The sequence below is a fragment of the Lepidochelys kempii genome, chromosome 13 (genome assembly GCF_965140265.1).
Source record: "Lepidochelys kempii isolate rLepKem1 chromosome 13, rLepKem1.hap2, whole genome shotgun sequence".
In the NCBI taxonomy this organism is placed as follows: domain Eukaryota; kingdom Metazoa; phylum Chordata; order Testudines; family Cheloniidae; genus Lepidochelys; species Lepidochelys kempii.
The window spans coordinates 35490983-35501326 of record NC_133268.1 but is presented as its reverse complement, the minus strand read 5'-3'; the positions used below and the strand labels follow the sequence as shown (position 1 = coordinate 35501326).

At 45.7% G+C, this 10344-nt stretch overlaps 1 protein-coding gene across 1 annotated transcript; it reads right to left on the bottom strand.

Moving 5' to 3' along the window:
* Positions 1 to 8947: 8947 nt before the first annotated feature.
* LOC140897251 (olfactory receptor 11A1-like) lies at positions 8948 to 9931 on the bottom strand. The gene has a single exon (XM_073309636.1). It carries the CDS (start codon positions 9929 to 9931, stop codon positions 8948 to 8950), a length of 984 nt encoding a protein of 327 aa, XP_073165737.1.
* Between the last annotated feature and the right edge of the window lie 413 nt (positions 9932 to 10344).

Genomic DNA, 10344 nt, shown 5'->3' with positions numbered 1-10344 from the left:
AATGAGACAGAAAATATCATATTGCCTCTATATAAATCCATGGGTATGCTCTCATCTTAAAGACTGTGTGCAGATCTGGTCACCCCATCTCAAAAAAGATAAAAGCTGGTTCACGAAGCTCTGGCTATTTTTAAACAGCCAGGCTTCCCTGAAACAAACAAACAGACAGCCCCAATGCCCGCCCCCTGCAGGCTACCAGCCAATCAGGCACTTGCTCAGGCTTTCACACTGCCCTCCCAGCAAACACACACTCGGATACTTACTCAGCAAACACGCACTGGGATACTCACCAATCCCAGGCAAACTCCTGCTGTGTGCTGCTCTGCTGTTCCCCGCTGCTCAGCTGGTTCGCCGCCGCTCAGCTGGTTCGCAAAGCTCTGGCTATTTTTAAACAGCCAGGCTTCCCTGAAACAAACAAACAGACAGCCCCAATGCCCGCCCCCTGCAGGCTACCAGCCAATCAGGTGGGTGGTGGTGGTCGGGGACTCTCTCCTCCGGGGGACTGAGTCATCTATCTGCTGCCCTGACCGGGAAAACCGAGAAGTCTGCTGCTTGCCAGGGACTAAGATTCGCGATGTGACGGAGAGACTGCCGAGACTCATCAAGCCCTCGGATCGCTACCCCTTCCTGCTTCTCCACGTGGGCACCAATGATACTGCCAAGAATGACCTTGAGCGGATCACTGCGGACTACGTGGCTCTGGGAAGAAGGATAAAGGAGTTGGAGGGGCAAGTGGTGTTCTCGTCCATCCTCCCCGTGGAAGGAAAAGGCCTGGGTAGGGACCGTCGAAACGTGGATGTCAACGAATGGCTACGCAGGTGGTGTCGGAGAGAAGGCTTTGGATTCTTTGACCATGGGATGGTGTTCCATGAAGGAGGAGTGCTGGGCAGAGACGGGCTCCATCTTACGAAGAGAGGGAAGAGCATCTTTGCGAGCAGGCTGGCTAACCTAGTGAGGAGGGCTTTAAACTAGGTTCACCGGGGGAAGGAGACCAAAGCCCTGAGGTAAGTGGGAAAGCGGGATACCGGGAGGAAGCACAGGCAGGAACATCTGTGAGGGGAGGGCTCCTGCCTCATACTGGGAATGAGGGGTGATCAACAGGTTATCTCAAGTGCTTATATATAAATGCACAAAGCCTTGGAAACAAGCAGGGAGAACTGGAGGTCCTGGTGATGTCAAGGAACTATGACGTTATTGGCATAACAGAGACTTGGTGGGATAACTCACATGACTGGAGTACTGTCATGGATGGTTATAAACTGTTCAGGAAGGACAGGCAGGGCAGAAAAGGTGGGGGAGTAGCACTGTATGTAAGGGAGCAGTATGACTGCTCAGAGCTCCGGTACGAAACTGCAGAAAAACCTGAGTGTCTCTGGATTAAGTTTAGAAGTGTGAGCAACAAGAGTGATGTAGTGGTTGGAGTCTGCTATAGACCACCGGACCAGGGGGATGAGGTGGATGAGGCTTTCTTCCGGCAACTCGCAGAAGCTACTAGATCACACGCCCTGGGTTCTCATGGGTGACTTTAATTTTCCTGATATCTGCTGGGAGAGCAATACAGCGGTGCATAGACAATCCAAGAAGTTTTTGGAAAGCGTAGGGGACAATTTCCTGGTGCAAGTGCTAGAGGAGCCAACTACGGGGGGAGCTTTTCTTGACCTGCTGCTCACAAACCGGGAAGAATTAGTGGGGGAAGCAAAAGTGGATGGGAATCTGGGAGGCAGTGACCATGAGTTGGTTGAGTTCAGGATCCTGACACAGGGAAGAAAGGTAAGCAGCAGGATATGGACCCTCGACTTTAGGAAAGCAGACTTTGACTCCCTCAGGGAACGGATGGGTTAGTCCCCCTGGGGGACTAACATGAAGGGGAAAGGAGTCCAGGAGAGCTGGCTGTATTTCAAGGAATCCCTGTTGAGGTTACAGGGACAAACCATCCCGATGAATCGAAAGAATAGTAAATATGGCAGGCGATCAGCTTGGCTTAACGGTGAAATCCTAGCGGATCTTAAACATAAAAAAGAAGCTTACAAGAAGTGGAAGGTCGGACATATGACCAGGGAAGAGTATAAAAATATTGCTCGGGCATGTAGGAATGAAATCAGGAGGGCCAAATCGCACCTGGAGCTGCAGCTAGCAAGAGATGTCAAGAGTAACAAGAAGGGTTTCTTCAGGTATGTTGGCAACAAGAAGAAAGCCAAGGAAAGTGTGGGCCCCTTACTAAATGAGGGAGGCAACCTAGTGTCAGAGGATGTGGAAAAAGCTAATGTACTCAATGCTTTTTTTGCCTCTGTTTTCACTAACAAGGTCAGCTCCCAGACTGCTGCACTGGGCATCACAGCATGGGGAGTAGATGGCCAGCCCTCTGTGGAGATAGAGGTGGTTAGGGACTATTTAGAAAAGTTGGATGTGCACAAGTCCATGGGGCCGGATGAGTTGCATCCGAGAGTGCTAAAGGAATTGGCGGCTGTGATTGCAGAGCCATTGGCCATTATCTTTGAAAACTCGTGGCCAACAGGGGAAGTCCCAGATGACTGGTCTCCATATTGGAAGAGAAGATTGAAGGTCTGGAGCAACAGATAACGACCCTGCGTTGCATACGAGAAACTGAGGATTTTCTGGACAAAACTCAGGATAGGCTTCTAGGGGCACAAAGCTCTAAAGATATAGAGTAGGTTGCACAGAGGAGCCAAGAGGCCAGTGAAGAAGCTTGGCAACATGTGACCTCCAGAAGAGGTAAGCGGAATGTCCGGGTTCCAGTAACACAGACACAGGTAACTAACCGCTTTCATGTTCTCTCCACAGGTACCATTGCGGAGAGTGGACCAGATGATATGTCTGGGGCGAGAAAGCAGAAGGAGACTCCACTGATTGGAAGGCATGAGATGCGATGTCCTGAGGTTGGGGGTTCCACGACCACCACTCCCAAGAGGAGAAGGCGGGTGGTGGTGGTCGGGGACTCTCTCCTCCGGGGGACTGAGTCATCTATCTGCCGCTCTGACCGGGAAAACCGAGAAGTCTGCTGCTTGCCAGGGGCTAAGATTCGTGATGTGACGGAGAGACTGCCGAGACTCATCAAGCCCTCGGATTGCTACCCCTTCCTGCTTCTCCACGTGGGCACCAATGATACTGCCAAGAATGACCTTGAGCGGATCACTGCGGACTACGTGGCTCTGGGAAGAAGGATAAAGGAGTTGGAGGCGCAAGTGGTGTTCTCGTCCATCCTCCCCGTGGAAGGAAAAGGCCTGGGTAGGGACCGTCGAATCTTGGAAGTCAACAAATGGCTACGCAGGTGGTGTCGGAGAGAAGGCTTTGGATTCTTTGACCATGGGATGGTGTTCCATGAAGGAGGAGTGCTGGGCAGAGACGGGCTCCATCTTACGAAGAGAGGGAAGAGCATCTTTGCGAGCAGGCTGGCTAACCTAGTGAGGAGGGCTTTAAACTAGGTTCACCGGGGGAAGGAGACCAAAGCCCTGAGGTAAGTGGGAAAGCGGGAAACCGGGAGGAAGCACAGGCAGGAACGTCTGTGAGGGGAGGGCTCCTGCCTCATACTGGGAATGAGGGGCGATCAATAGGTTATCTCAAGTGCTTATATATAAATGCACAAAGCCTTGGAAACAAGCAGGGAGAACTGGAGGTCCTGGTGATGTCAAGGAACTATGACGTGATTGGAATAACAGAGACTTGGTGGGATAACTCACATGACTGGAGTACTGTCATGGATGGTTATAAACTGTTCAGGAAGGACAGGCAGGGCAGAAAAGGTGGGGGAGTAGCACTGTATGTAAGGGAGCAGTATGACTGCTCAGAGCTCCGGTACGAAACTGCAGAAAAACCTGAGTGTCTCTGGATTAAGTTTAGAAGTGTGAGCAACAAGAGTGATGTAGTGGTTGGAGTCTGCAATAGACCACCGGACCAGGGGGATGAGGTAGATGAGGCTTTCTTCCGGCAGCTCACGGAAGCTACTAGATCGCATGCCCTGATTCTCATGGGTGACTTTAATTTTCCTGATATCTGCTGGGAGAGCAATACAGCAGTGCATAGACAATCCAGGAAATTTTTGGAAAGCGTAGGGGACAATTTCCTGGCACAAGTGCTAGAGGAGCCAACTGGGGGGGGTGCTTTTCTTGACCTGCTGCTCACAAACTGGGTAGAATTAGTGGGGGAAGCAAAAGTGGATGGGAATCTGGGAGGCAGTGACCATGTGTTGGTCGAGTTCAGGATCCTGACGCAGGGAAGAAAGGTAAGCAGCAGGATACGGACCCTGGACTTTAGGAAAGCAGACTTCAACTCCCTCAGGGAACGGATGGCCAGGATCCCCTGGGGGACTAACTTGAAGGGGAAAGGAGTCCAGGAGAGCTGGCTGCATTTCAAGGAATCCCTGTTGAGGTTACAGGGACAAACCATCCCAATGAGTCGAAAGAATAGTAATTATGGCAGGCGACCAGCTTGGCTTAGTGGTGAAATCCTAGCGGATCTTAAACATAAAAAAGAAGCTTACAAGAAGTGGAAGGTTAGACATATGACCAGGGAAGAGTATAAAAATATTGCTCGGGCATGTAGGAATGATATCAGGAGGGCCAAATCGCACCTGGAGCTGCAGCTAGGAAGAGATGTCAAGAGTAACAAGAAGGGTTTCTTCAGGTATGTTGACAACAAGAAGAAAGCCAAGGAAAGTGTGGGCCCCTTACTGAATGAGGGAGGCAACCTAGTGACAGAGGATGTGGAAAAAGCTAATGTACTCAATGCTTTTTTTGCCTCTGTTTTCACTAACAAGGTCAGCTCCCAGACTGCTGCGCTGGGCATCACAGCATGGGGAGTAGATGGCCAGCCCTCTGTGGAGATAGAGGTGGTTAGGGACTATTTAGAAAAGCTGGACATGCACAAGTCCATGGGGCCGGATGAGTTGCATCCGAGAGTGCTGAAGGAATTGGCGGCTGTGATTGCAGAGCCATTGGCCATTATCTTTGAAAACTCATGGCGAACGGGGGAAGTCCCGGATGGCTGGAAAAAGGCTAATGTAGTGCCAATCTTTAAAAAAGGGAAGAAGGAGGATCCTGGGATCTAAAGGCCAGTCAACCTCACCTCAGTCCCTGGAAAAATCATGGAGCAGGTCCTCAAAGAATCAATCCTGAAGCACTTGCATGAGAGGAAAGTGATCAGGAACAGCCAGCATGGATTCACCAAGGGAAGGTCATGCCTGACTAATCTAATCGCCTTTTATGATGAGATTACTGGTTCTGTGGATGAAGGGAAAGCAGTGGATGTATTGTTTCTTGACTTTAGCAAAGCTTTTGACACGGTCTCCCACAGTATTCTTGTCAGCAAGTTAAGGAAGTATGGGCTGGATGAATGCACTATAAGGTGGGTAGAAAGCTGGCTAGATTGTCGGGCTCAACGGGTAGTGATCACTGGCTCCATGTCTAGTTGGCAGCCGGTATCAAGTGGAGTGCCCCAAGGGTCGGTCCTGGGGCCGGTTTTGTTCAATATCTTCATAAATGATCTGGAGGATGGTGTGGATTGCACTCTCAGAAAATTTGTGGATGATACTAAACTGGGAGGAGTGGTAGATACGCTGGAGGGGAGGGATAGGATACAGAAGGACCTAGACAAATTGGAGGATTGGGCCAAAAGAAATCTGATGAGGTTCAATAAGGATAAGTGCAGGGTCCTGCACTTAGGATGGAAGAATCCCATGCACCGCTACAGACTAGGGACCGAATGGCTAGGCAGCAGTTCTGCGGAAAAGGACCTAGGGGTGACAGTGGACGAGAAGCTGGATATGAGTCAGCAGTGTGCCCTTGTTGCCAAGAAGGCCAATGACATTTTGGGATGTATAAGTAGGGGCATAGCGAGCAGATCGAGGGACGTGATCGTTCCCCTCTATTTGACATTGGTGAGGCCTCATCTGGAGTACTGTGTCCAGTTTTGGGCCCCACAGTACAAGAAGGATGTGGATAAATTGGAGAGAGTCCAGCGAAGGGCAACAAAAATGATTAGTGGTCTAGAACACATGACTTATGAGGAGAGGCTGAGGGAGCTGGGATTGTTTAGCCTGGAGAAGAGAAGAATGAGGGGGGATTTGATAGCTGCTTTCAACTACCTGAAAGGGGGTTCCAAAGAGGATGGCTCTAGACTGTTCTTAATGGTAGCAGATGACAGAACGAGGAGTAATGGTCTCAAGTTGCAGTGGGGGAGGTTTAGATTGGATATTAGGAAAAACTTTTTCACTAAGAGGGTGGTGAAACACTGGAATGCGTTACCTAGGGAGGTGGTAGAATCTCCTTCCTTAGAGGTTTTTAAGGTCAGGCTTGACAAAGCCCTGGCGGGATGATTTAACTGGGATTTGGTCCTGCTTCGAGCAGGGGGTTGGACTAGATGACCTTCTGGGGTCCCTTCCAACCCTGATATTCTATGATTCTATGATTCTATGAAAATGGAATTGGAAAAGGTACAGAAAAGGGCAACAAAAATTATTAGGGGTACGGAACAGCTTCCATATGAGGAGAGATTAATAAGACTGGGACTTTTCAGCTTGGAAAAGAGACGACTAAGGGGGGAATATGATAGGGGTCTATAAAATCATGAGTGGTGTGGAGAAAGTAAATAAGGAAGTGTTATTTACTCCTTCTCATAACACAAGAACCAGGGGTCACCAAATGAAATTAACAGGCAGCAGGTTTAAAACAAACAAAAGGAAGTCTTTCTTCACACAACACACAGTCAAGCTGTGGAACTCTTTGCCAGAGGATGTTGTGACGTCCAAGACACTAACAGGGCTCAAAAAAGAACTAGGTAAGTTCATGAAGGATAAGTCCATCAATGGCTATTAGCCAGGATGGGCAGGGATGGTGTTCCTAGACTCTGTTTGCCAGAAGCTAGGAAGAGGGGATGGATCATTTGATGATTGCCTGTTCTGTTCATGCCCTCTGAAGCACCTGGCATTGGCCACTGTCAGAAAAAAAGATAATGGGCTTGATGGACCTTTGGTCTCACCTAGTATGGCTGTTCTTATGTTCTCTTTGCTCCAAGAACTTGTCAAAGGTCAGATGTATTATTCAGGGTGGGTGTCAGAGACCCAAAAGTGAATATTATTGGTTTAAAATGAATGCTTATTGCTAAAATATTGAACAGCTCAGTCTGACCTGCCTTTCAGATCAAGATTGGTTTTTTTTATTCCCATTGTAACAAAGACCATTAACAATTATTTTATTTGATTATTATACTGACAGAAAAGGAAGGAGACAGTTAAAATATTTGAAACTTATAAAGTTAATGATCATTTCATTTCAACAATCCCCCTTTTCTCATTTTTTTTACTTTTTAGAGGGTCAGCGTTCTTCAAATGAAAAGTGTCTCACCTGAATTACAAATGGTCTTTTTTTAAATTAAAACTTTTAACAAAAACTTGCTGACTGTCAATTATTTTTGTCAAATGTTTTATAAGATTTGTATTCACATTTTAGAAACAAGTCTTTTTAAAAAATATATATAGTTTTAATGAAAAACTATCACCAAGTTTGAAAACTTTAATTTCCTGCACAATTGATCCTATTTCAATCATTTTGAAGATTTCATAAATAAAAAAACTTTTATTCTTTATTCACTTACAACTCGATTTTTCTGTAAACAACAAAAACTTGAAAATTTTTATAACTTTTAAAATCTAAATATTGGGGTTTGTGTGTGAAAAAGTTCCAAAAATAAATGAAAATGGTGGCGGAGTAGGGAGTTATACTTTAGTTTTAATGGTCAAATCCCCAACTGGAGTAACCAACAAAGATTAATTAAAGTCATTTGTACATAAAATCATTTATAAAGGAAATCCCTGCAGTGACAGTCTCTGTAGATAATATTTAAAGCTCTTACTAGGGCAATTTTTGATACTAGATAGTATTGTAATAGATGATCTTGGATTGTTTTTTAAGCCCATGCTTTTAAAATTACAGCAGTGTTGTAATGGTGGAGTTGTCAGGGTAGCTGAAACAGATGAAGAGGGATTCATCACTGATATGGATAACAAGAAGATCCAAGTATTATGGTGGAGCTGGTTGTGATGCCATAGTTATGATGGTGGTATGGATTTCATTTTGGCAGAGGAAAGAATAATGGAGATCTGCCATTCCTGTGTTAATTAAAAATAAACAAATGTGTAAAATAAATTTGGAAGAATGCAGGAATGTTTGGTTTGTTGGTTTCATCATTTGAAGTTTAGGGATGTTCCTAATAAAAGTTCTAACAATTGCTGCATCATAAGATTCCAATGGGGCATTAGGCTCGTAATTTGCTTAGCTGTTTTTAAAAAACCTGCCAGGTGCCTATCTGCATCCTTAGGTGCCTAACTACCTTTGAAAGTCTGGATCACAATTCTTATTAGTGTTCATGGGGAACAAGTCTCCTAACTCCCTTAGGCTCATTTGAAATCCCAGCCAGCATGCTTCTGGATCAGGATAAGTCACACCTAGTGATGTTGTGGAAGGGCTCAGTGTCTGAATAAATGGTGTGGACAGCCTTGCTGATGAAGTTCACCACTTCTCCTCCCACCTCATCCATCAACCAGTTCATTCTTCAGACTTAAGCCAGTTGCCAAGTGACCCCAGAAAAGAAATGTCCAGAGACAGGTGGCAACATCACCACATCCAATTTAATTAACAAAAACAACTATCTAATGGTTCCACTTATTTGCAGTTGATGCAACTCACATTTTGGATACTTACTACAGTAACTTTACGACCTTCTCAGAAGTCATGAAAACCTCTAACCAAATCTACTAGGTCAAACACAGTATGTACCAGTTTCCTTGTCCCCAACTTTAATTGATTCCATACACATATTTATCTGACCAGTACAGCTATACTTTTATTATGTTACACCCGCTTTGAAAAACTTACAGTAAAGGACTCTGAAAACAGACCAGACAGATTCTGGTCCAGTGACTGAATGTCATACATCATACACTCCATTTCACGTCACCCTCCATAAATGAGCTCATGAAAGCCACAGCGTTCCTGACAGCTTTTCTCAGGGCCTCCATGACTTCTTTGTTTCTCAGGCTGTAGGTGAGGGGGTTGGCCAGGGGAGTCAGGACGGTGTAGAAGACAGAGAATACTTTGTTAAGCTCTCGCAGCATCTTGGTTTTTGGTAAAATATACACAATGATTAGCATGCCATAGAAAGTAGTAACCACAATAAGGTGAGAGGAACAGGTGGAAAAGGCCTTTTGCCTTCCAGTGCTAGAAGGGATTCTCAGGATGGCAGTTATGATACAAACGTAGGATGTCAGGGTTAATAGAAATGGTGGTAAAGTGAATAGGAAGGAGCCCAAGAAGGTCACAAGTTCCATCTGATGGGTGACACTACAGGAGAGTTTTATCACTGGAGTGAGATCACAAAAGAAATGGTCCATTTCATTGGGGCCACAAAAAGTTAATTGTGACATTAAAAATATTATTATGGTAACAATCAAAAATGCACTTAGCCAAGACCCAGCTGCTAGGTGGAGGCAGAACCTGTCATTCATATGGGTTGAATAATGCAGTGGTTTACATATCGCTAAATACCGATCATAAGACATTGAAGCTAGCAGGTAACATTCTGTACCTACTAGAGAACCAAAGAAATATAATTGTACCAGGCAGCCTCTAACAGAAATGGTTCTGTCCCCTGTCAGGAGACTGGCCAGCATCCTGGGCAGGATGGTGGAGGTGTAGCAGGTCTCCAAGCAGGACAAGTTCCCCAGGAAGAAGTACATGGGGGTGTGAAGGTGCTGATTAGCCACAACTAGCACAATGACGAGGATGTTCCCAGCCAAGGTCACAATGTAGATCACTAGAAACAACAGGAAGAGAAGGATCTGCAATGCAGGAAGATCCCCAAATCCCAGGAGGATGAATTCTGTGATGGCCGTTTGGTTTCTCCACTCTGTGTTTGCCATTGTCATATCTAGGGAACACAAACAAATGCAAAAATTCAACTTGAAGAGAATAAATGTAAACCACATCTTCTTTTAAGTTCCTGAAATATTCAAAACTCATCATTCCCTGCTAATTACCTTTCCAGCAATTGGATCAAAACCCCAGACCATGGCTTCTTTGCCTGGTATCTCTCATTTTGGAACAAATCATGCATATTCTGCCATCCAAACTACACCAGTAAAAGATCAAATAATGGCTCAGGCTACCCAACTTAGAGGTGGTTGGGAAATTGCTCTTTTTTTTCCTCTGGAAAAAAAGGATGAAAAAAAATGTTTTCATCTACAATTTTTGCTCATTGTTTTCAGTGTTTGGGGTTTTGGTTCTTCAAAAGGAAAAAAACCCCAGAAAATTTAGCAGAATATGGAAATTTTCA

What these genes read in the sequence shown, in the direction of transcription:
- LOC140897251 (XM_073309636.1), bottom strand. Translation starts at nt 9,931, where the DNA reads ATGGCAAACACAGAGTGGAGAAACCAAACGGCCATCACAGAATTCATC.